The 25,321-nt window shown below is 35.1% G+C and overlaps 4 protein-coding genes and 1 pseudogene across 8 annotated transcripts; 2 read left to right on the top strand and 3 right to left on the bottom strand.

The window, feature by feature from the left end:
• Positions 1 to 383: 383 nt before the first annotated feature.
• LOC110410106 (Ribosomal protein L1p/L10e family) lies at positions 384 to 5,494 on the bottom strand. The gene is made up of 10 exons (XM_021419701.2): positions 4,716 to 5,494; positions 4,353 to 4,430; positions 3,150 to 3,191; positions 2,960 to 3,062; positions 2,645 to 2,709; positions 2,513 to 2,557; positions 2,321 to 2,428; positions 2,148 to 2,235; positions 1,930 to 1,976; positions 384 to 919 (listed from the first exon to the last, which is right to left on the bottom strand). The coding sequence occupies exons 1-10, from the start codon at positions 5,352 to 5,354 to the stop codon at positions 839 to 841; spliced, it is 1,296 nt and encodes a 431-aa protein (XP_021275376.1). The 5' UTR covers positions 5,355 to 5,494; the 3' UTR covers positions 384 to 838.
• Positions 5,495 to 6,144: 650 nt separating this feature from the next.
• Positions 6,145 to 11,545, bottom strand: LOC110409692 (vesicle docking protein). 2 transcript variants are annotated; one of them, XM_021419130.2, is made up of 8 exons: positions 11,257 to 11,545; positions 11,015 to 11,078; positions 10,342 to 10,485; positions 9,616 to 9,765; positions 8,879 to 9,388; positions 6,846 to 8,390; positions 6,681 to 6,749; positions 6,145 to 6,441 (listed from the first exon to the last, which is right to left on the bottom strand). In XM_021419130.2, the coding sequence occupies exons 2-8, from the start codon at positions 11,060 to 11,062 to the stop codon at positions 6,313 to 6,315; spliced, it is 2,595 nt and encodes an 864-aa protein (XP_021274805.1). In that variant the 5' UTR covers positions 11,063 to 11,078; positions 11,257 to 11,545; the 3' UTR covers positions 6,145 to 6,312. The 2 variants fall into 2 exon arrangements, with proteins under 2 accessions (XP_021274805.1, XP_021274806.1); XM_021419131.2 differs by lacking the exons at positions 11,015 to 11,078; positions 11,257 to 11,545 and having other exon boundaries at positions 9,616 to 9,761; positions 10,342 to 10,469.
• A 1,124-nt stretch (positions 11,546 to 12,669) lies between these two features.
• On the top strand, positions 12,670 to 14,513 carry LOC110409172 (phospholipase A1-IIdelta-like). 2 transcript variants are annotated; one of them, XM_021418438.2, is made up of 2 exons: positions 12,670 to 14,335; positions 14,432 to 14,513. In XM_021418438.2, the coding sequence occupies exon 1, from the start codon at positions 13,047 to 13,049 to the stop codon at positions 14,307 to 14,309; it is 1,263 nt and encodes a 420-aa protein (XP_021274113.1). In that variant the 5' UTR covers positions 12,670 to 13,046; the 3' UTR covers positions 14,310 to 14,335; positions 14,432 to 14,513. The 2 variants fall into 2 exon arrangements, with proteins under 2 accessions (XP_021274113.1, XP_021274114.1); XM_021418439.2 differs by having other exon boundaries at positions 12,670 to 14,339.
• Positions 14,514 to 16,434: 1,921 nt separating this feature from the next.
• On the top strand, positions 16,435 to 18,204 carry LOC110409418 (phospholipase A1-IIdelta pseudogene; annotated as a pseudogene).
• Positions 18,205 to 20,869: 2,665 nt separating this feature from the next.
• MBF1A (multiprotein bridging factor 1A) lies at positions 20,870 to 24,147 on the bottom strand. 3 transcript variants are annotated; one of them, XM_021418126.1, is made up of 5 exons: positions 23,868 to 24,147; positions 23,052 to 23,135; positions 21,382 to 21,464; positions 21,152 to 21,282; positions 20,870 to 21,084 (listed from the first exon to the last, which is right to left on the bottom strand). In XM_021418126.1, exons 1-4 carry the CDS (start codon positions 24,007 to 24,009, stop codon positions 21,163 to 21,165), a joined length of 429 nt encoding a protein of 142 aa, XP_021273801.1. In that variant the 5' UTR covers positions 24,010 to 24,147; the 3' UTR covers positions 20,870 to 21,084; positions 21,152 to 21,162. The 3 variants fall into 3 exon arrangements, with proteins under 3 accessions (XP_021273801.1, XP_021273802.1, XP_021273800.1); XM_021418127.1 differs by having other exon boundaries at positions 20,870 to 21,071; XM_021418125.2 differs by having other exon boundaries at positions 20,870 to 21,282; positions 23,868 to 24,146.
• Between the last annotated feature and the right edge of the window lie 1,174 nt (positions 24,148 to 25,321).

Here is a 25,321-nt window from a genome sequence, read left to right as displayed (position 1 = left end):
GCATGAAAGATACTTTTACATTATCTCTCATCCATCATTATATCAAAGTGTACTGTAAATTCATAAGGTGTTTACACGTGGTGCGAAGGACCCAAATGAGACTTTTTACATTAGTTTTTTTTTTTTTTTTTTTGAGATTACATGGAAGGCAGGAAAGGTGGGGCGGCGGGCAGGAGGGGAGGTGCGGGTAGAGGCCCGGGGTAGGAGAGAGGAGCGGATAGCCGAGGGCGAAAAGCGAGGGTGGTTCTAACAACCGGAGAGGGTGAGGAGGAAGAGGGGACGAAAATGAAAGGGACGCAAGAATTCCACATTCAGAAGAGAGCCTAATGAATAAATAGATAGATGCATTATATAATCAAGAAAACTCATTCACATCACTGGCACTTGAATGGATAATTTGCAAAGGTTGTCTCATCAACCTTTATTATTATAAAGGTTGTCTCATCAAAAATCAGTATGTTCTGGTTAACAACCTTTATCATGAAGCTTGACTCAATCAAAAATCAGTATGATGAAACATCGAGTGTTATCGTTTTCGGCCCACTGAATACATGCTCAAGAAAAGGACAAAATAATAATAAAAAAAGCGCTGAACTTGGGATACACCGTTAAGAGGAAGATCTAAAGCTGATTTTATTATCAGCATATTGAAAGAAGAAAAAAACATTCTAGCCAGATTCTGACCATTCATCGTCCTCTACCAACATCTTGGTGTTAGATGCACACCCGTCTTAATCTTGAGGAGGCGTGAAAGCTTTTCAATGAATGACTTTAATTGCAAAGGGGCATTAAAATACACTTCCCTGTAGTGATCTGCTGCTTTGGACAAATGACTCGCTTAGGCATTAAGATACACTTTGTTATAGTGATCTGCTGCTCTGGACAATGACTGTATGGAAACACGAAAACCTGGACCCATCTGCACAATTGAAATTTGAAATGGAATAGTTAAAAGGCGAAGGTAAAGTTGGGAAATAAAGGGACAGATCCATAGAGCATTAGTATATCATAATGCACGGTTTAGAATTTTGATGATTGTATGTGCATCTCATTCACATCATCAAAGTGAAAGATTCTCTCTAAAGACTGCTTTAGATAATGGGATGCTGTTGCCTTCCAGCATACATACAGTCACATCCATAGAAACACAAGAAAAACCACCCCTTCTGGCAATGCTTAACATGTTGAGACTCCAAGCAAACAAAAAGGCCAACAAGGAGAAAATAACAATCAAAAAAGGAATCAGCATCATGTTTTATTAGTGATCTCTCTCCGGTGTTTACCCCTATACCAAGCTAAAGCTGCATTTAATATTTGCCAATTTAATTAACAAATTTAATATCTTGACAAATTTAAGGGAATATAGGCAATTACCACCGACATAAGCAACATCAAGAGTCAACTGCCTGGATTCTGACATTAAGTGCATCTATTTCCTTGTTAGATCACATTAGAACGCAGAGAAAGAAAACTTGTGCATGAGCGGGCTGATCTTAAAGTTCTCATCCACTCAATGGACAAAGAATTTTGGTATTATAAACATTTTGCACTTGCAACTTTATACAGTCTAATTATATGCAGTATGCCATAGTAATAGTATACATCAGCTAAAACCTATGTGTTAAAATTCTATGTTTTCCTTTTCAACGTAGTGCCTTTATAGTCAACATTAGAAAAAGGTTGGATTAAAACATTCAAACATGCACTTGAAAAATTGCAAACAACTATAATGTTAGCTATGTTTCGTAGAGTACAAATATTTCTCAATTTTGGGCAAACTTGACAAGAATCCCAAGCATAACAGGTGGAATATTATTAGTTTTCCTACTTTATAAAAATTGACCCAATTCAAAATGCTAGAGGTATCTATGCCACATAGCAATCAATTCACAGCTGCTCCAAAGTAATATTAAAAGATGATGAACTTACCGTGCTGCAAATATGGAAGGAGTTCACATACCCAGCATACTTGGAAGCTGCAAAGAATTAGGGAAAAATTATTTATAACCAGAGAATCTGTCCGAAAATGGCAACTGCGTAATAATTTTACACTATAAAAGGAAAATATCTCCAGGCAAAATACAGTGACAAGCCTAGGAGTGAAAAAATCAGCAAACATATAATAATATAATGTGTAGCTCTCTTACTCTTCTTTAAGCCTGCAGGCTTTGCTTGCAAAAGAGCATTCATAAATGCACCAACATTGTCACGCAAAAACTCCTCTGACAAGCTCACCTATACAACAAGTGCAAAGTTCCATGACCTAGCCTTCAGCACACATATACTTAAACTGAGAGATTATGTTTTTAAGATATGTCACCTTTCCAAGACCCACATGCACAATTGATGTTTTGTCCATTCTGAATTTTACTTGACCCTGTTTTGCTTCTTTGATTGCCTTGGTAACATCTTTGGTTACAGTACCTTGCTATACAAGAATTCAGTTATGAGGTATTACAAGTCAAATATTGGCCTATGCAATATGAAAATAAATATTAGATAATAAACTTACTTTAGGGTTTGGCATCAGACCATGCTGATTCAGAATCTTTGATATCTGCAAGATGTAAAAATACATAGCCTTCAACCAAACGGCTATATATAACTAGTGACACTATTTACAAGAACATCTGAAATCAAGAACCTTATAAAGACGGGTCATGAATTTATGGGTTGAGTAACATCGGTCAAAATCAACCTTGCCAGTGCCTGCATGGATACAAGCTCAGGTTCAGAGCCAATCATAGATTAGTTAAAAGATAGGTCCAAGGAAGTAAGACACATCTTGCTTCTGTACAAGTTAAAGAAAAGAAAGGAAATGAGAAAGCAAATTTGAGGCTAAACCTAGAGGGACATTAAACTCTGACAGGCGTGAACTAACATTAATTAATTTAGACAAGGCAGTACCGGAATTAAGTAGATCTAGGGCAAAAAGTTTTAATGAGACGGGGTCTAGTACCTGCAATTTCTTCAATAAGTTCAGCACCACCAACAATATCAGCTCCAGCAGCTCTAGCTTCATCGGCATCTGCTCCTTCAGCAAAGAAAGCCACCCTAACTTCCTGAAAATTCAAATAATAATGACATCAACAGGCTAGAAAACAGGGTATCATAACCTGTTCCCATGGTCTGGCCAAAGTCTAAAATACCTTCTTAGAACCATGAGGCAGTGCCATTGTACCACGAACAATCTGCATTTCAATTGAAAGAGCAATAAGTGTAAACACATAAACCTCTTATTAGGCATATAGAAACCAAAATTGCAATTGATTTAAAAGAATGTGGGAATAAACATCAGCAACAGAGCAGGGCAAGCTGCACCTTCCCCCTCCCATAACTCCCTCACCACACCCTGCCCTGGCCCACTAGCAATCTTTAGAGAACCCGGCATCATCAAAGTAACTTATCAACTAAGCTAGCTGGCATCATCTTCAGACAAGTTTGAGCTTTGCTTTTTAAGACACTGACATCATGTATAGCTATTTAAGATTGAAAAAATAGTAAGAGAGAAGAAGATAAGTGATTTGAACAGAAATTTCAATAATTTGGGTTTAGAAAAAGAGGTGAGGAGAGAAAAAAGAGTGAAATTACATATGCTGGTTCTCTATAAACCTTTCATTCATGATTTTGGAGGACATATTAGTAACAAAAATTGCTATTGCTGATTCTCTACAAATCTCTCTATTTTTAAAGGGATGAAAATGCATCAATAGCAGATTGTCACTCATAATATCTGTTCTCTTCATTTCTGTCTCTAGTCTTTAGCGCAACCAAGAAATTGGTTCATTTCTCTTCTCGGTCACTCAGAATTGTCATCTTGACTACTGTCCTCAAAAAGCCATCCCACAAAGGAAAATATTTCATTTCTCTGAACTTCAATTCTCTTCTACCCACTTTTCTTAATCTAAAGAAACTATAATATACATTTCTGGAATGACAAAATGGAAATTATCAACTACATTTATGGTTTAAGAAAACAATAAAAAAACAAATAGGGGAGAAATAATGAGAAAGAGAATGGTCTGTTTCCGTCTAAATAGACCTAAATTGCTAAGATGTGTATGCCACTGACTACGAGATCTCTTAGAGCTCATATAAACCCCTTAACAGAAAATAAGTACCAAGAACCAAGAAATACTTGATTGAGAATAAGTGGGTGTCTATCTCATTTGGCAGATTTTTTTAAAAAGCACATTTCACAGAATTATAAATTATAAGACATGAATCATTCATATAAGCAAAACCATATTGAAACACTCCAAAAGCATTTCCACAATATTCATCTTAATTAAGATAGATTTAGAAGTAAAACTTTTAGAAAAAAAAAAAAAAGCAGAAGAATTGGTGCATACCAACTCAGATCGCTTTTGGTCAATACCCAAGCGTACATGTGCTTCAATAGTCTCGTCAAACTTTGCCTTGGCATTAGCCTGAACGATTTACTAGAAATAGTATGCAGTAATTAGCAATGCCAGCATATAAAACAAGATATAACTTAGCAGTGAAGCAAATTTAAAATCAAATAATTATGCAAGGACAGTGAGTGCACAGCAGTACTAAATCTTCCAAAAATAAAAAGACAAAGAGTATTTGTTACAAGAAATTGAATGAAGAGCTTGCAGACTAGTATAGTAGCAAAATTTAATTGAATCTTTGTCAAATTCCTAAGCAGAAAAGTTAAATTGTTTCAAAAAAGAAGAAGTATTTACACTGACCTTGACTTCCCTAATGGCGTCCATCAATTCAAGGACGGGCCGCGTCTCGTTCTTCTTCTCAGGCTTAATCAACATAGGAAAGGGAATCCCAACTTTCTCCTCCTCAGCCGCAATCCTGATAGGTCTCCTCCTCATTCGACTCTCCACCTCGATTCTTCTACTCTCTCGCTCCGTCTCCTCGCTCTCCTCCGTCTTCACCTCCCCATCTTCTTCAGACACCCCGACGCGATCCTCGGGGAGTGGGGCCACGCGTGCAGGATACGACACGGGTGAAATGTTTGGTACATCTTTGACATAGCGGAGATCGTCCCGGCTCCAGATGGGTCGAGGCCCTTCCAGGGTTGGCCTTGGGGGTGGGGGTTGCTGTTGAGGGGTTTGGTCTGGTTGTGTTTGTTGTTGCTCGTGTTGCTGTGGCTGAGGGGGCGTGGGGTCTTTGGGTTTGGGGGCGTAGGAGACAGGCTGAATGGGGACTGACTGGGAGTGTTTGTTGAAAGAGGATTCTGAGTCTGCATGGGGATGGGGAGGATTTGAGGAAGAAGAGGAAGAGAAGGATCTTTGCAGAGGGCGGAATGGAGAAGAGGAGTATTGGGCGAGGGAAAGGCGGCGAGCTTGAGACAGGAGGAGCTTCACGCCTGCCATTTTTGTGTATTCAACTGCAAGTGAGAGTAGGAGAGGAACCAGAAAAGGGGAGCAGGGTTTTGGGGTTTTAGGCCAAAAGGGACTAACCACGTTCAATTTCCGATTAACCCTTTGACTTGATGGAAAATGTTTTTTCTTTAGCTCTTTCCATGCCTGCAGTAACTTGTGAATACATAACTCGATGGAAAATATTTATTATCAAATCCAAAAAAAATTGGTAGTGCAATTTCTGCAGGAAATTCGGTGATTTTTTTAACATGATAATATATAGAAAAATATTATTCATCTCAACTTTTTATCACAATTTTTTGTCTTACTTAATGTGATAATTATTTATTTATTTAATTTTAAACTGTATGAAAATGTGATTGGATAAGCCAAATGAAACTTTCATGGAACTACTATAATCGTAAGACCTTTTTCTCTTCTTTATAACCAAATGTCACTAATTTTCTTAAAATAAAACTTCATTTCATTTCAGCCTCTAACTTGTCAATTATTGCGTTTGGATCTCAAATTCCATTAAAATATTCTAATGATATCTTTTCGTTAAATAATTCTACTACATTGGACAATGCCAATTTTTCTTAAATGGGAATAGAAATGTCAATTTTAGATTAAAATGCGCAGTAAGCCCTTAACCTTTTATCAAACCTTCATTTTAATCCCTATCCTAACCTTTCAACTGTTTCATTTTAATGCCCTTACCATTAACTGATTCCATTAAAATAATTAGAAGGGTGCTGCTGCCTGTCAACATGAACATATATGTGCAGTTCTTGAAAGTCAATTCTGTTTTTTCCAAATACGTGGAGGGCCATTGATTATGGGTAAATCAAAAAATCAGAATCAACTGTGCAACATGATACATATCTGGCATCATTCAACTCTAGTTTTTAAGATTTAACCATGTATTCCTTCTTTGCGGTTGGGAAGGGAATAGAATGTCAGCGACAAGTCAAATGTAGCTAGACTGCCCCAATAGCAAATCAAGCATGTCATCAGGAGTTAGAAGTGTGGTTCCACCAAGAATTAATTCAATATCAGGTCTTCCACTTTCTGATAATGCCTCTTGTGCTTCCCGTGCCTTGCAGCAATACACAACATTATGAAGGTGTCAATTTTATCTGAGTCGGGAAAAAAAAATGAAAAAAATGCAGAGAATCGTCCTGTTCCTGCCAGGCAAGATGTACAAACATGGGAATACTGATTTTTACCAAGAAAACCACATTCAGAAGCCTTTAAAAATTTAAGCAATGGAAAGAATTCTGAAGGAAGAAGAAGGCAAAAGAAAAGGAAACGCTAAAATATCAAAGAAATTCAGACCTCAACACCATTGACGCCTCCGACAACAAATACCACAATTGCATTTTGGTCAGCAAGACTTGGTTTTGCCTGCAGTGTTTTCAAAAAAAAAAAAGTCAAAAACATTAGAACTATTATAACATTACAACATGGGAAAGTTGAAAGATTTGTGGAAATTAAAGTCACCTGTCCAAGGCCAAATCTTCCAAACCCACTTTTAAACAGTCGCCCTACTGTAGAGGAATGGTACTCCAACCCTGGAACATCATACTTGCCAAAAATCTTTGTTAGAAGCTTATAAAGTAATCCTTTATTTGTGCAAGGATTGCTACTCAAATTGCTTTCAAAAGCCAATGGCCCTTCTCTCAAAGGCACATTCTTGCTCTTTAAACTAGATAACTTGTGAAGATGCTTGAAAAGGTTGTCAACTCTATCACGCAACTCCAACTTAAGCTGCATGTCATCATATGCTTGCTCTTTATTATCTTTGTCTTCATCTTCATCTCCCCATTTACCCCACTGATCATCATCAAAATCATCAATGTCTAATTGATCAGTTGATGTCTCTTTGGTTTTATCTGCTTTAGTTTTATTTAAATTGGCCTCAAGTTCTTGTGTTATACCATGAAGAAACTTCAATCTAGCCACAGATGGGTTTTCGAGAATTGCATCAACAATAGCTTCTTTAAGAAAATGCTCCTCTTGCCAAGAAAAAGGGCCTCCGGATCCAGAAGTTGGGAAATTTTCACCAGCCAAAATATAACCAGTAATTGTGAGGAGCAAAGCATCTTGAAAAGAAAGTAGCCCTTGTGAGAGTTCCATTTTTCCACTCCTCTTGACATCTGATCCAGCAAAGGCACTTTTATTGATAAGATCACCTATTTGAGCAACAAGACTCTGGCTTGTATCCCCAGCATTAACACTCAATATTTTCTCTGCACTGATAAATGCATCCCATCTGGCACTACATGATTCGTCAAGGGCATACAATGCAGCTGTTGCTAACTGAATAATTCCTCTGTTCCTTATTAAAGATGAGTGGCTTTTAGCTAAGGCTTTAATCATGGGTTGTAACTCTGATTTTGAAGCAAAACCGGGACGAGTTCTCACGTTAATAGTGATATTTTCCCGACGTAGAGTTTCCTGAAGCCACTTCTTCACCAGGATAGCCCCATCTTTTGTTGTCCTATCTAGTATGGCTTCCAGATATGGTGTTCCACGGAAGTTTTCAGTGGAGACCAAGGATCCCTTTAGTAGCTCAGCAGGACACAACTTTTCATCACTAGTTTTCTTGCTGAAATTAATCAAATCTACCATTTGAGAAGCAGAGTTATAGGAATCCCACCCACACAGAAAAGCTTCAATGCAATCTGAAAGCCGAGAATCATCTATATTGGAATCTTCTTCGGTTAAAATTTTCCCAATTGGTATCTGTACCTCAAGGGGGACACGTTCTAGGCTAGAAGGACCAAGTTTAAGTTGGGCTTGTGATCCTTTGATACTTGCAGAGGAAGATGTTCTTTCCTTACGGGGCAAAGCTGAAAACATACGATCTACAAGCGAATCCCCATGACAGCATGGAGTAAGAAGATCGAGGGTGCGGTCTATAAGTAATAACCCTACCGTACGTTTTCGGCGTCCTACATCATAAAGACTTGACATGTCTGTCAAAATCTTCCCAACAGTTTTTGACAAATCACCAAGGGAAAATATTTCCATTTTCAAGTCCATCTACATGTTTTTCAAAAGACATCATGGTCATGGTTCTATAAAGAGGCATGGCAAGCAGCAGTGTAACATAACAAATTGCAGGAGATAAAGAAGAAGAAGAAACTATATGTCTGGCTAAAAAGTTTTCTCTACTTTCTTTCTTGTTTTGAATCAATCCATATTAACCTTTGGTGTTAAACAGTACAAAGCAGTATTGTCAAGAGCACACATGAGCAACAGAATCAATGCTCAGAAATTAGTGCTTCTTAAATGTTTCATCTGTTTCACACCAAATAATTATCAATTTGCCCTAGGTAATAAAAATAATATGAACGCATGGGTTTCACCATACAGCTTTCACAGGTATCCATACTTTGAGCATTTTCAACACTAACATACGATTTAGAAAATACGAAAGCATCTTAAGAAAAACAAATGCAGGTCAAAAAAATGAGGGAAAAAAAATACAGCCTATAACAGAAAAGGGTTTAAGCCTACAGAGAACTTACCTTGGCAGCCAAATGATACAGAAAATGTGCAGTAAGGGTTGCAGCTGGAGGAACCTCATCACCATCAGAAGGCAATCCAGTACTCAAGGAAGGCAATCCAGCACTAAGAGAATCCTCATGTTCAGCTGATAAGCATGCTTCGGCAACTGACCCCTCAGAAGGTAAGACAAATACTCTAGGTGAAAAGGGACATAATATCATGGGGAAGTGATGGACAGAAACAAGCAATCTCTGCCCCAAATCTACTCTTTTCCCTATTGGATTATCCTCATATATATTTTTTCCAGTGGGACTAGCCTCATGGGAAGGAACCTCATCTTCAGTGGAGGTGAATCGGGACCATCCTTCATCTTCAAAAGTCAAATTCCCCAGTGTATTACTATCAACTGGCTGTCCAGACTTGGTCTCACATTTCTTAACAAGCTCCTCATAATCTTGGAGAAGCAAGGTTTCATACTCATGGTATGCATCAGGTCCAAGAGGTGAATCAGGATATACTGCATGAGCTACCTACAATAGGGATGTTCAGTAAGATTCTACTCCAATGAACAGAAGAGATGAAGAGAAAACCATTGTGTCTGAAGTAAAAGCAAACTGAAGAATCTAAAATACATAAAAAGCATGGCACAGTATTCCATCAATTGCATGTTTGCAGAAGATGAAAACAGAAGAGACTACAAACATCAATTTGATAACACCTAGCAGTTGAAAAGTAATGCACAAAAGGAAAGAACTACCTCCGAGATAGATGTAAATATTGAACAACAATGAACCCCTCGATGTGTGCTCAGACAGCGTAAAACATAACGGTGAGCATCGCTTAACAAACGAGAAGTCATAATTACAATTTTCCTTGCAGGGTCAAAACTTGCATTCCAGTCAACTGCCTAGAAGAACAAGTCATGTAGCAAATGAGTATAAACATGAATATAATACAAGGGGAGTCTTATAAGCATTTGCTAGCAAAACAAACAGGAGTTGACAATTTGGTGGCTCATGAATAGGAATCTAGCTGCTGTGTGTTGTTCTGTTCAGCCACCTTCGAACTCTTATCCTAGGTTTAGAACAACATGGCCCAGCTCAAACAATAGAAAAATCATAAATATATCTATAAAAATGTATTAATTAATGACTGGAAATATTATCTAGAGAAACATTAGTGATTAATCAAAAGCTAATGATCTGGTACATTTATGTTTAGAGGTCTTTGACATGGCACAAATTTCTTGTCCACATTTTAACATCCTGAAATATATGATTCTCTAAAACAACCTTTGCTTTACCATATTTGACTGATTGAAAATTATAACATTCTTTACTTGTTAATGAAATGCAGGGAATTTTCTGCCTTCTTCTGTAACGGCATAGGGGAGGAAACCACTAAACTTATTTGCAAAGCAGATACAAGATTGTGGAAGAAGCACTTAGAAAAGTTTGGGCTTCATATGTCACAGCTAGCTTACCGCATCAAGGGAACACATATTCTCCAAGCTGCAAACAGAGCGTACTCCAAGATCCAGCAACAAAGGAAATGCTCCCATAAGCTGGAAACTCTCCGTGCATCCAGCATCTAGGTAAATAATTGCACCTTCAATATGTTGCGATATCTAATCAAGGAAAAAAAAGAATCATCACAACAGAACTTAATTGAGAACACATTAAGACAATCAATTGTCCAGTTATACCAGATATATTTATCTTTAGTATTACACCTAAAAAAGGATTTGATATTAACACCATAAGAAAAATAGGGGGAGGAGAAGATTCATTGTCAGATCATTCGTTGATATTAAATATCAAAGATTTGCATAGCAAAGTAAGCAAATGGATTTTATCGATGAGATAGGTAAATGCCAACAAAAATCCAGCAGCACAAGAACTTCCCGCTCTGTTGCCAAGTCGTGAACATTGCATTCAAAAGCCATGATAGAGAACCATCAACTTGGGTTAACGTAGATAATTAAGTCTGAAAGTTATACCCATTGTAAAGTTTCAACCAAGCTACTGGTAGTTAAACAAGTAACAATTTTGTTCATAAAAAAAAAAAAAAAGAATTGACAATACACAATCGATATAATTGGAGATGCTCAATCCAGTAATAAGAGGACGATTAAGACCATTAAAGAATGAACTTACTTGGCTAATGGAATCGAGGCAAGATTTGGTCACATCAATCAAAGCCATGGTTCAACACACCGATCTTTAACAAAACAAAAATCCGTAAGATAAATCAGAATCCGAAATGGTTACAATTCAAGCTCCGTTTTCGAAATCCAAGCAAGGGATTTTGATTGAAATTAATGGGTTTTCGTGGAATTTGAATCCCGACCAACCAAAGAGATGGAATTTTGGAACAGAATTTAACGGAAATCACTTACCTCGAATCGAATGTTGTAAGTACAATGTTTAGCTTGTTAGCTCCTACATACTCCTCTCCTTAGCTCTCACTCTTTGCCTCCTTTTCGTTTGTTTATTTTCGTTAGGATTTTTCGTTTGCAACACAAACGGAGAAAGCACAAATCTGTTTTCCGCTGAGTTTCTCGTGCGAGTCACGACTCAGAACTCAAAACGATTCGCAAGTCACTTGCGTACGAGTTTGAAGCCTTTCATAAATCTTTTGCTTCGTGTGTCCACGTCCTAATTTTTTCAGGTAATTTAAGTCCTTCTTGCTTGCTTCCTTTTTTTGATATGTTTATTTATAAAAATAGAAAGTGGGATAATTTCTCATTTGGCTTCGATAGTATAAAAATACTAAAAAAATTCAAATGGCATCTGAATTATTATTCAATCTATAAATAAGAAAAGTGGGATAATCTGAATTTTTATTTAATTAAATTCTCTTACTATTTTTTCTAGATTTTCTCCGATGTACCATTTAAGCAACACTTGATATTTTGCGAAGAATGTTTTTATTGAAAACATAATTACTAAAAAATTAATTTTATAAAATTTGATATTATATGATGATTATAGAAAATGTGATATTGAGAGGATTATATTTTGTATTCGATTTGAAAATATTTTATTGAAAATGTAATATAAATGTATAAAATTATCTTTGTATATGAAATATAAAGTTGAATAAACTCATATTTTAATTAATGTAAATTTTTAACTATTTAACATTAATTTTAAAATAATAATATAATGATTAAATATTATATTTTAATAAATAACTATTTATTAAAATAGGTGAATAACTAAATATTTATTCTGGAAAACACATATTTATGGTCTACAGTTAAAACTCAATTAAAGTTTTTCATTTAATGTGGCTTCTCAAGCCTAACCAAAACCAAAAGAGAGAAAAACTAAAAAAGATAGCCAAGAGTTGTTTTTTGAAAGATAGGCAATTATGTTCCATTGCCTTGAGAAAGAATGATGTTTGAAAGCATATACAAAGCTCCTTTTTTTATTTTTTTGCTCTTGAAAAGTCTCTGTGCTTCCTCCAGCTGCCTCTGTAGCCAAGAAGTTTAGCATCTGTCCTGTGTATTGTAGGTCTTAAGGTGTCCAACCAGGCAGACTCCCTTGAGAGCATCTACAAAATCTACAACAAGAACTTGCGCTCTCTCTCTAACCCAGCAACATTCATTATATAACACATCTTTTCCATCAAGCTGAGGTGAAATGAGTTTGCCTATGAAAAAGGCTTTAAGAACTTACAATGCGACTTTGCAGACTGATAATACGACTCTGCAGCTAGGCTTCCGAGCGGCCAGAGGAAGAAGAAGAGAAAAATAAAAGAAACGGTCTGCAGTAGAGGTGAGGACAATTTAGGGAAAATATTTTTTCGTTCGTGAAAGAAGGGAATAACATTCCTCAACTCTTTGCGATGACTTTACAACGGAGAAGACTTTTCCATGTCTAAATTATTTAAATTGTGGGGAATGTAGCCAACTTACACCATACCAAACCTCCCCTTACATAGTATCTTTAACGAAAAAAAGAAGGGACATAAGAGCAATATTTGTTAAAAAAAAAAATAGGGAAGGTTGTTAATTATTTGCGAGATATTGCCCACTTTGCCTAATTAATTAATTTACCCAAAGCTTTTGGTGGTGGGCCCGTGCCAGATTGTCATCAGCGTTTGCTTTTTCATATCGAAAAAAGTCGATACCTTTCCTCTCGCCAGCAAAACTCGAAGCCCAGAGATCTCTTAGTTGCTCTCATGGCCACAATTCAAGAACCAGAACCATCATGGCAACAACTCCTTGGAAACAAAAACTGGGACTCTCTTCTTCATCCTATCAACCTCTCACTTCGGAACCTCATCCTCCGCTGTGGAGACTTCTGCCAGGCCACGTATGACGCCTTCAACAACGACCAAAACTCCAAGTTCTGCGGCACCAGCCGCTATGGCAAGTCCGCTTTCTTCGACAAAGTTATGCTGGAATCTGCCTCCGATTACAGAGTGGAATCTTTTCTGTATGCCACTGCTCGGGTCAGTCTCCCTGAAGCCTTCTTGCTCCACTCCAAGTCCCGGGAGTCCTGGGACCGCGAATCAAACTGGATTGGCTACATCGCCACGACGTCCGATGAAAGGACAGAAGCTCTGGGTCGTCGCGAGATCTACGTAGTGTGGCGAGGAACTACGAGAGACTATGAGTGGGTTAATGTTCTTGGTGCAAAGCTTGAGTCTGCAAAACCCCTTTTGCGAGTCAACGAAAACACTAGTAGTACTAACAAGGAGAAAGATGATACAAGCACCAGCAGTGATAGCGATGATGATAATGAGAAGAAGCCTAAAGTGATGCTTGGTTGGCTGACGATTTACATTTCTGACGATCCCAAGTCACCTTTTACAAAAGTAAGTGCAAGGACACGGCTTTTGGGGAAGATTAAAGAGTTGAAAGAGAGATATAAAAATGAAAATCTAAGTATAGTGTTTACAGGGCATAGCTTGGGAGCTAGCTTATCGGTTATAAGTGCTTTCGATGTGGCTGAGAATGGTGTGGCCGATGATATTCCCGTGGCGGCTTTTGTTTTTGGTTGCCCACAGGTTGGAAATAAGGCTTTCGATGAGAGGATGAAAAAGTATCCAAATGTTAGCGTATTGCATATAAAGAACTCAATTGATCTCATTCCCCACTATCCTAGCCGGTTGTTGGGGTATGTTAATACGGGAACGGAGCTGGTAATTGATACAAGGAAGTCGCCAAGCCTGAAGGACTCGAAGAATCCCAGCGATTGGCATAATTTACAGGCTATGTTGCACATAGTAGCTGGGTGGAATGGAGAGGAAGGAGAGTTTGAGCTGAAAGTGAAGAGAAGTTTGGCTTTGGTGAACAAGTCTTGTGCGTTTCTGAAAGATGAGTGCTTGGTGCCAGAGTCATGGTGGGTGGAGAAGAACAAAGGGCTTGTGAGGAATGAAGATGGAGAGTGGGTCATGGCCCCAGCAACCGATGAGGACATGCCTATCCCTGAAACCTGACTATTTGCTTGGATCACTGTCTTGCTGTAGGTCAATTTGCTCCCCCTCTAGCTTTTACTTTGTTTGTTTGTTTCTCTTGTTTTTTTTTTTTTTGTAAATTTTAAATCATGGTTTTTAAGCAGATTATTTATTGGATAGCAATTGCTGCAAAAACATGAGAACAGTCAAAGTATGAAATAAGCATATAAGAGCATTTGAGCTGCATGAATTTTCTCGCTCAATGAGGTAAGTTTAAAATTTTTTTCTCTTTTTAAAGAAAAAAAAGGTAATAAAAAATAACAAGTTTAAACGTTGGAAAGTGCTATGTTTTTTTATATTTAATTCATTGAACTTTGAAAATGTACATAAAATTAATAATTTTATATCATAAACCCTCTGTTTATCTGTAGCTCTAGTTCTTGTGGTGTCCATCGAGGACCTTACTAATTTCCATTTTATGTGAACTTTTTCAGACTACAAATTTATGTCATTTTAACTTCATAGTATTTATATGAAAATTAAACGTAAATCCGTCACCCAAAAGTTGAAAAAAAAATCGACAGTTTTGAATTTTAATTATAATGTCTATTAAGTTTTAAGATAAACAATTCTTTAGATAACATGTAAATGATGTTCATGTTTAAATATAAAATATTTAACGTATTATTTTTTTTATTTTTTTTACTCTCAAGTCAACCACCTTACGGTTGACACTCTCTTATACTAACTAACCACCCTACGGTTGATTCTAAACGTGAAATGCTAGATCTGACTTGATCTCCATAAGGGAGCACCAGATCGATGCTCCCCTGGAGAGCACTTAGCTCCATAAGGGAGCATCATTGAATGCTCCCTAAACCAAGGAGACACCATATTGCTGCTCACTTGAAGAATGTCGATTGGTGTCAATTGCAAGATAATCTACCTATGAACGGTAAGAGAGATTTTTTTTTCATAAGAAAAAAAAATTTAAAAATTAAAATTTATATATTAATAATTTTTGAAATTAATGTTAAGTAAAAATATTTTAAAAATATTATTATGTTATCAAATTAATAAAAATATGGACATTGATTAATGGTAAAATTTATATATTTAACAAGATATAGTTTTTAGATAAAGTGTCTATTTTAAAAGTTAATAAATATGTATAATTATAATTAAAAATTATAAAAAAAATCTTATATGCAATATATGTCAGTGGGCTCCACAGAAGGAAAATGCTAATAATTGAGGACAGAGAAATACGATGGCATTTCCAGAGTTGATGCAGCAGCTATGGATGCAAACGAAACATTGCAAGACGCTTCATTAGAAATCTTAAATTCGTTCCAAACTTAGCCACAAAGCCTTAACGGAGACCATCTCTGCTACACCATGCCTTGTGGCGCCGATTAGGAACGAGAAGAGTTAAACTGGCACCGTTGGCCGCTAATCATGCCCTGACCAAGCTAGCCTACAGCACTGCTGCTAGAGTCAAATCTGACCTTTTTGAGTCGCCTGGTGCCCAATTCAGTGGCGAGGGAATGGGTTAGTAGGGATTCTTATATTAAAAGTTAAAAAAATTTTATAATATACTTTTATTATTTTTTAAAATTTTATTTTTTATAATAATTTTTTTATTTGATGAGGTACACAACAATTAATTTTAACAAAGAACTAAAGCAAAATCTATTATAGTAAATTAGTTTCCGAATCCCACTGCCTCAACGCTCACCATCGGTTCGCCTCTTGTTCGTCCGCCAAATGTGAAATCTGACTCCTCCGTTGGCCCAATAACTAACCATGCTGAAAGAAAAAGGACGGGAAAAGATGCCAGAAGAAGGGAGAAAAGAAAACAAAAGGGGCCGGGAGAGAAAACAATAACTGAAACTGCACTGCACCGCTAAGTCAAATAGTCACGCACATAGAGAGAGATGTACCTCCGTTGAATCCATAGATATGATTGGTGTCGAAACTGATCTGGTAACCAGAAATCCAACAGAAAGTTTTACAAGAATAAAACAGTTAAAAGGCAATTCAAACATGGTCTGAACAAGTAAAATGAACATCAATGTATCACGGGTGTAAACAGGGGAAGACAAGTTTCCTGTGTTTCGCTTTAAGTTTTTCATTGATTTGAAATTATTTTTCCCTTCTAAATATTGGGAAATGATGAATTTAACTTTTAACAATCATTTTTCACAATTATCAAACTAAGTTTAAAGTAAATCGGAATTCAAAGTAATATAAGAATCCAAGCATTTGGCAGGCCTTCAGAGGGAGTTGTGCACTTGTGGTAGAGATAGAGTGGATCAGAGAGTTTGGATAAGCAATCACGTTCTCCGCATGCTCTAATAATAAAGGCAAAACAGACAATTTCTTTCAACGTCTAAGCCAAAAAAAATCTTATGGATGGAATCACAAGACTGTAATGACCATCCACTATTTATCGTACCATGAAGCACCAAATTTCTCTTCACTAGACTACGCTCTTAATCTTGGTCCTTGATACGGATTCCTCCATGGCAACCACAGCCCAAGAACCATCTTGGGAGGAACTCATTGGAAGCAACGACTGGGAATCTCTTCTCGATCCTCTCAATCTCTCTCTGCGCAAACTCCTCCTCCGCTGTGGTGACCTCTGCCAAGCCACCTACGATTCTTTCGACAACGACCAAAACTCCAAGTACTGCGGCACCAGCCGCTATGGCAAGTCCACTTTATTCGAAAAGGTCCTGCTTGACTCGGCTTCTGATTATGTAATAACTAATTTTCTTTATGCCACTGCTCGCCTCAGCCTCCCTGAAGCCTTCCTTCTCCACTCTCACTCCCGGGAGTCCTGGGACCGGGAGTCCAACTGGATTGGCTACATCGCCGTCACATCAGATGAAAGAAGCAAAGCTTTAGGCCGACGTGAGATCTACGTTGTGTGGCGCGGGACTACCAGAGACTACGAGTGGGTTGACGTTTTTAAAGGAAAGCCTGAGTCTGCGGAATGCTTGTTGAATGACAAGTTTGGAGATAGTGAACAGAACAAAGAAAGTAAAAGTAGCAATGATGAAAGCCAGCAGACCCCTAATGTAATGTTTGGGTGGCTTACGCTTTACACCTCCGACGACCCAAAATCACACTTCACAAAACTAAGCGCAAGGAAGCAACTTTTGGGTAAGATTATGAAGTTGAGAGAGCAATATAAAGATGAAAATCCAACTATAGTTTTTACGGGGCATAGTTTGGGGGCTAGTTTAGCAGTTTTAAGCGCTTTTGATACGGTGGAGAATTGTATCCACGATATTCCGGTGACAGCTTTCGTGTTCGGTTGCCCGCAAGTTGGAGACAAGGCTTTCCATGAGAGGCTGAAAAGGCATCTAAATCTGAAGATTTTGCACACGAAGAACACCATTGACGTAATCCCTCGCTATCCAGGCGAGTTACTGGGCTACGTCAATACAGGAACCGAGCTGATTATTGACACAAGGAAATCACCAAGCTTGAAGGACTCCAAGAACACCGGGGACTGGCATAATTTGCAGGCTATGTTGCATATAGTTGCGGGGTGGAACGGAAAAGATGGAGAGTTCGAGCTGAAAGTGAAGAGGAGTTTGGCTTTGGTGAACAAGTCTTGCGCGTTTCTGAAAGATGAGTTGATGGTGCCAGGGTCTTGGTGGGTAGAGAAGAACAAAGGACTCATCAAAACTGAAGACGGAGAGTGGATAATGGCTCCCAGGGATGAGGATTTGCTTGTCCCCGAAATTTAACTGTTACTTAGTACTGCAATTCCTGTTTCAGGGGCGACTTCTTTCGTCCATGCGTGTGTCAACTGTCAAGTAAGATGTTGATCTCTACAAAGTAGGCTTTCTAGTTTCCTTTGGTAAGGAGAAAACTTTAAATTCGATCAATTTATTATCATAATTAATGGTTGAGGAAGATAAAAGATGGTCTCACCTTAATTATTTAACTCAATTATTCTAAATTGACAATATTAAAGAAAAGAAAATAAGAGAGTGTGAATTTAAGTGTTATATTTTCATAAAGACTAGAGTTAATCCCATGCGTTATGTCCGAATCAAATAAAATGGTTATTATAAAATACATTAATAAATGTTGTTGAAGGTTTGAGTATTAAGTTAAGGAGCATTTCATACATGTTAATAATTAATCGCATATAATATTTAAACAAAATTAAAATTAATATTTGTCGATATGCATTTGTAGATATCGACGAAGGTAGAGGCCTATGTTATATACGCGTAGCAATGCTCAACTCTTGCAATCGTCTACAAAGAAGAATATGTGAAACTGCAGAAAAAAACTAAGCAAACATTAGTGAATGATAAATAAAGCAATTAAAATTATAATGCATAAATTTAATATGAAGATTACGTACTCAACAATTCCGTAGCAACAAAAAATTTTCGCATTTATTTAACATATGCTTAATTGTTTGACAATATATAAAATGAATGGCGTATTCTCATTTTATCAATAAATAAAATAAGATAATTTAGATAATAAACGATCAAAAAATTCATTTTTATAAGATATTCTCATAACATTTTACCAAAAAGGACAAAGGAAAAATACATGAATTTACAGTCAAGATAAATTTATTGAACACAACAAACAAAAATAGTATTAGGTGTCAACACTTTTGTTTGATATTAATAATTAATGACATATCAATTTACTAATAATGTCTTATTTATCTAATAATTTACTTCCTTATGAACTATAAATATTATTCATGTCTAATTGAAGGCCATTCCCAACAGCATGCATCCCGCTATTAGTAGGAAATTAAAGGGAGAATTCTATAAAAATAGAACAAATTAAAGGGATTTATATAATCTTTTAATAGAAACGCGAGACACAGTAGCACGACTTGAATCAGAGAAAAAAATTAACCCATTTAAGTTTTTTTAAATAATTGTATTAATTTTATCATTTATGCTTATTTTCGGTATTATCTTATATCCATCGCTTGAATGATATAAGATGTGAATTCCCATTTACTGATCTTCGTGTCATGTGTACACGTGTTAATAAAATATTAAATATTTTGTGAAAGTCCACATGGTATCCAGCAATTGGTCGTTATTGGATAAGATTTTTATAATCTGGATAAAAAAAATCCATTTTGTTGTTGTTATTGGTGTTGAAAACGGTGTTGATAGCTCCGTATGACATACACATGACAAAAAAACATTGGTCAAATGCCGTATAAATTAGTTGAGTATTTAACATGCATGGTATATGATTTGAAAATGCATGGTGTTAATTGTACAATTTTTTATTTTCAAATTTGTACATTTTTTAAATACCAAATATGTATGATAACTATCTAATATTTATTTAAGATTGAATAATGTGATATGTTTAACAGTAAATGTTACAATTAGCTATATCATTAAATATTTTTCTAGTATATGAATTTCTTTTTGAAGTTAGTAATTTCTATTTTAATTATTTTATTTTATTATCTAATAAGGATGAAAAATGAAGAAAGAAAAATAAAAAGAAAATATTTCATAATGAAATAATAGTAAAAACTGAATTACTTGGCTGTTTTTTTTAACTTAAAAGTTATTGTAAAATTATTATGAAAAGTAATAATTTTTAAAACTAAACTCAAACTGTTTAATAAATTTACTTTTATAACCTTTTTTTTATAAATAAATCATTTGACAAAACAATTTATTATAAGCTATGATTTTGAATAAAATTACCTATTTACTGGGTCTTCAATTTTTTTTTTTAATTCTCTTTGCAGAAAGAGGTAGAAGAGAGAAATCGAGATTTGAGCAAGAGAAAGGTAATTTGCAAAGAGAGAGAGGAGAGAGATCGATTAAAAGAGGAGATATTTTTTAAGAGAGTAATATTAAGATTATTTTTAATAAATAAAGATATTTTTAGAACAAAAAAAATTCTCTTAAAAAATTGATGTATTAAAAAAAAAAGAAAAAAAAAACTTCTTTCTAAAGCTTTAAAACTCTTTTTTAAAATTTTATTCTTACAAAAACTTTTTTTGAAATCTTCTCAAAAATCTATTTGACTCTACTTTTACTTTTAAAAAATAAATAAGCTGAAAAAAAAAAACCGAACTAAACAAGCATTTAATTACAACAAGAAAATTTTGTTTTTTTACATTTTCTTTATCACAACAAGAATCTAATAATAAAACAATGTTATATAAACGTTAGAAGTACAAGAATAAAAAAAAAGAAAATTTTATATTTTTATTATTGTTAAAAACTAATAAACTAATCGTCTGCATTAATTTATATTTATTACTTTTATTTGAATTAATATTTACTTTATATTAGTTTGATTTCGAATCTAATTGTTTCAATCATGAATGAACTTAGATTTGAATCAAGCGAATTAGAGTTGTTGAATTTTTCTCATGAAATAAAATTAAGCTGTTATTTTCGATTACCACAACATGCATAGTTCAGCAACAGGCAATAGCTAATTCCCATCAAAGATAGACCTTTCTCAAACCAGCAGTCATTCCCCACATGCGAAATATTCAAATATGGATTTGCCCAACAGATTGATCAACAGTTTAAATCTATAAACTGCATCACTTACCTATGATCTGCAAATAAAAGTCCATATATAACAATTTATTGCGGTGAGACTATAATACTATGCATTAAGCTGGTCATTAGTCATACTCTCACAAGTGGAGTTGGATGCAGGAATGTAACGCAACACTTGCAAATTATGCAAATATCATTGTTAGTTCCGAAGGTCGTTATACCACTCCAGCAATGGACTTACATGAACATCAAGTGGTTCCTACACAAAATTACTAAACCACCTCATAAGTTTATAAAGTAGGGTGCAACATCACACACAACACATTTACTTTTTATTACCAAGGCTAAGTTCATTTCTTCCCACGAAGTTTGGTCCCGAGAGCCCTCTCCAGCTTGGAAATTATCTGTTGATTTGGAATAGCTTTCCCAGATTCATATTCCTGGATAACTTGTGGCTTTTCATTGATCATCTACCAAGTTCAAAAAGATAAACAAAATTATTAATTACTGGAGGTCAACAAACACATATATGAGGGGAACAAAGAGGAAAGGGAGGGTAAGAGAGTCACTTGAGCAAGTTGAGCCTGGGTCATCTTCTTATCCATCCGAGCTTGCATTATATTTTTCTTCAGATCGGTGGAGACTCGTTCATCTGCAATCAATGTCATACAACACGTAGGCATAAACACAAATACGAGTAAAAAAGTTAACACTTCTAACCAAGCAGTTTCAAAAGTTACTTCAGCACCAACCATGCCAATATTTTGTCCATGCCCATTTCCCTAACCATACTTGTGCTAACATTTATCCGCTCAACCCATCCATTAATTAAATGCATACTAAATAGGCACACTGAATGGTCCATCCAAAACAAGGTTACAAATGGGCACCAGTGGATAATGGGCAACTTATTTGGATTTCCTTTTTGTTCTTTTTCTTTCTTTTTTTCTTTCTTTTTTGAGATAAATATCAAATTTGCCACCACACTTTAAACCAATATTTAATGTTATCACTATACTTTAATTTGGTTCAATTCACTATTTTGTGATCAAATTTGAACTAAATAGAAGTTCAGCGAGTGAATTTAACCAAATAAAAGTACAGAAATGACATTCAATAATAGCAGAAAGTACAATGGCAATTTACCCTTATTTCCCTTCCTCTTTCCTCTTACATCAACAGTTTTCATCTAAAATGCAAACCTTAAACCATCAACAGTTTTCATATATCAACCAAATGAATTTAACTATATGTTTTCCTAACTTATTTTTATTTTAACAATTGCCATTATGCTGATAGAAATTCTAAAAGTATAACCCCTGTGAAGTACCCAAAAAACCACAAGGTGTAAACTAAAACTTTTGAAAATGTAATGTAAGAAGTTATTTCTCAAAAATGATGAGTTTTATGTGTAATTTGCTCAAAAATATTACACACTGCAAGCACCCAAAGAAAGGGTGAAAAGGGCAAAAAATTTGACAAAATCATTCCAACACATTTTATCAGCAAAACAAGCTAACGAAGTACGGATTTTAAGCCATATGGCCCATATATTGCTTAAGCAAAAGAAATATGCCACAAGCAAAGCAGAAACATGCAAAATATAGCAGTGTCTATTTAATAATGAAAGGATGACAACCAAATAAGTGTCTCATGTAAAGAGAATATTGATTAAATTAGATTAAGACGATGTAAAAGATTTCACATGACCAAAACATGCCTTGCCCATTGTCAACAAAGTATAGAACATGCAAGATCATTGACGAATAACAAGTAAAATACATCATTTTTACTTTAATATCAATGAAACAGGAACAGAGAGAGAAAACAAAAACCCCCGATATCAAACTAAAAGTGGGCACAAGATATTTGTAACAATTACACCCGTTTGCTAGACATGGGGGAAAAAAACAAACAAACCTATTTTCTTTCCTTGTAAGAAGGCATCACTCATGGTATTCTATTTTTCTTTTGCATTATCAAATTTCATGGGGATTTTAATCTTTCTATTCATCTATAAACAAATGTCTAAAACATTGTCCTATGTAATACAACGAAGCAAACATTTCAAATACTAACTGCAACTTGCTACAGCATGATTAAGAAAAATCATGAAGGAAATTTAGCAGATACGCGCTCAATGTTGCAGAAGAAAATCAAGACCCAAAGGCCATGACAAGAATTCAGTAAATTTTAAACTATAAAGTATTGGGAAGTACAAAAAGCACAATGAACTCACGAGCAAGGTTCTCTGTCTCATCATCCAACTTCCTTGTGTTTAAAGTGGTGCTGCTAGAGGCAGCTTTATTTGTCCCAGCAGTAGCTGCAACAAAGGGAGATATAATTAAGTAACTATTAGAAAGTTTCTGCGGTTAAAAGACCATTACTAAACAAGGCAAAGATATAAAAGATGTAAAGAGCAACTGACCAGGCAATAAACAAGGCAACAATATAATAAACATCCTAGAAGCCCATTTTGATGGAAAAGAACAGAAAAAATTAGGAAAGAAGAGATTTAAGGTGAATTCAAAATCCTCTTGAATTCTAAGAATTAGAAAAGAAGGAAATAAATGAGGTAGCATATTTGAAAAATGATGTGCATCAAATCGATAACAGGTAAAGCAATAAGAGGAGAAGCAGAGAATGTAATTGTCTGTTTTCGTGTAATCTAACTCTCAAATCTTCATAATTTCTTATGGCGTTTTTCTTTTAACAAATTGATTGGAAAGAAAATCCCAACAAAACTATTGGTACATTTCTTCATAATTTTAAATATTCAATCTTATAACTTACAGTGTTATCATTTGTTTCTCGTTATGTATCTTCTTTTTCTCATCTTTCCAGTCTATCCAAACAGGCTACCAGAAAATTAACTATAAAACTTAGTACAATATCTTATCCAAATTCACTATTCCATAATAATTTGCTTTAAAATATTAGAATTTAACACAAAAGACAGATATATCGAAAGGCTTATAAAAAAACAGATATATTCAAGGGAATATCAAAGACATGCAAATATATATTTTTCTATTTTGTAACAGGAAAAGAAAACCTTTTTTGACGGTTTCGATCTCGGCGCCGGATCGTCTAGCAGCGTTGACGGCTTTTTCGTCACGCTTGGCGGCAGCGTTGGGAGCCTTCTTGCGGATCACCACGGGTTCCCAGTCCTGCGAGATTGGTCCGACTCCTGACATTTGTGATTTGCTTCTTTCTTTGGAATTAGCTTATTAGGGTTTATGGAAAATTTGATATTAGCGTGGGGTTCACGCTCTACCAACCAGAGTAGCAACACGCTGGGATTTATGTTTATATTTATCAATCAATCAAGACACAGGCGCAGCGCTTCTTGATTTTGTTTGTCGGATTTATCGGGTCAAGAGCTCGGTTCGGAGCATAAGAAATTAGATTTTCGGACTGAATTAATTGGGCTTCTGACTCACTTGGGCCGGATCACAAGTCTTATTGAATCGACATAATAACGGCCTGTTTGATCAAATTTATTTTTAATTTATTTATTTTTTAAAAATAAAAATTATATCAAATAGTATTTTGTGAGAAGTTTTAAAAAAAATAACTTTTTTTAAGAATAAAATTAAAAAAAGAGTTTAAAAAAAACTTTAAATAGGAGCTCTCTCTTTGTTTTTTTTTTTAAAAAAAAAATAGCTTCAAAGGAGAATTATTTTTTTTTTCAAAAAAATACTCTCTTAAAAAATACCTCCTCTCTCTCCCCCTCTTTTTTCAAATCATTTTTCTAAGGTTTTTTTTATTCTTATAAAAATTAAAAGAAAAAAAAACTTAAAACTTAAAATTGCATTTAGGTATTTTTTTTTCTTTTTCATTTTATTTTCCATAGCTTTTTTTTTTTTGGTTTTGAAAGCTTTTTTTATTGGTTGATATTTCTCAATTTATTGTTGACAATTATGTGATATTTGTTTATTCTTTAACTTTTTTTGTGTACATAATATTTATTGATTATTATTGAAATAATTAGTCAAATAGGTCAATGATTGTTGAGATAAATTAGATGACAAGTGAATTTATACTTGTTTGTGGTAACTTAGTTTTAAAAAAAATTTTCTTTTAGCTATAACAATATGCTACACTACAAAAAAATTGAAATAACCTTTAATTCCTTTGGCAACAAGAATTGTAGAATCCCTAAACTTCTTAGTAGTAAATTTCACATTTGAGCTAATAGTGCCAATAGATGATGTGGTAATTCTTAACAAAATAAATAATTCATTAAAAAATAATAATAAAAAAAAGCCAAAACCTTTTTGTTCATGAAAAAGAACTTTATTGGTGAGGACATTAAGACTTTAATAGACTTATATGGTATTAACATTGATTATTTCAATAGGAAAATGGGTTGCCAAATGCTAAACGTGATTTTCCTGACCTAATTTGATACATTATTAGTATCCCTTTCGGTTTTCTTCTTTGTATGTAACGTCAATTTTATTCAGCTCCAGAGATAAAAATTTTAAGCCAATTTTTAAAAAATAA

This window comes from Theobroma umbraticum, unplaced genomic scaffold (genome assembly GCF_002168275.2).
Source record: "Theobroma umbraticum cultivar Fairchild unplaced genomic scaffold, ASM216827v3 scaffold_44.0, whole genome shotgun sequence".
NCBI lineage: Eukaryota > Viridiplantae > Streptophyta > Magnoliopsida > Malvales > Malvaceae > Theobroma > Theobroma umbraticum.
Note: the sequence above shows the minus strand (reverse complement) of the source record. Positions and strands in the feature narration are given on the sequence as shown.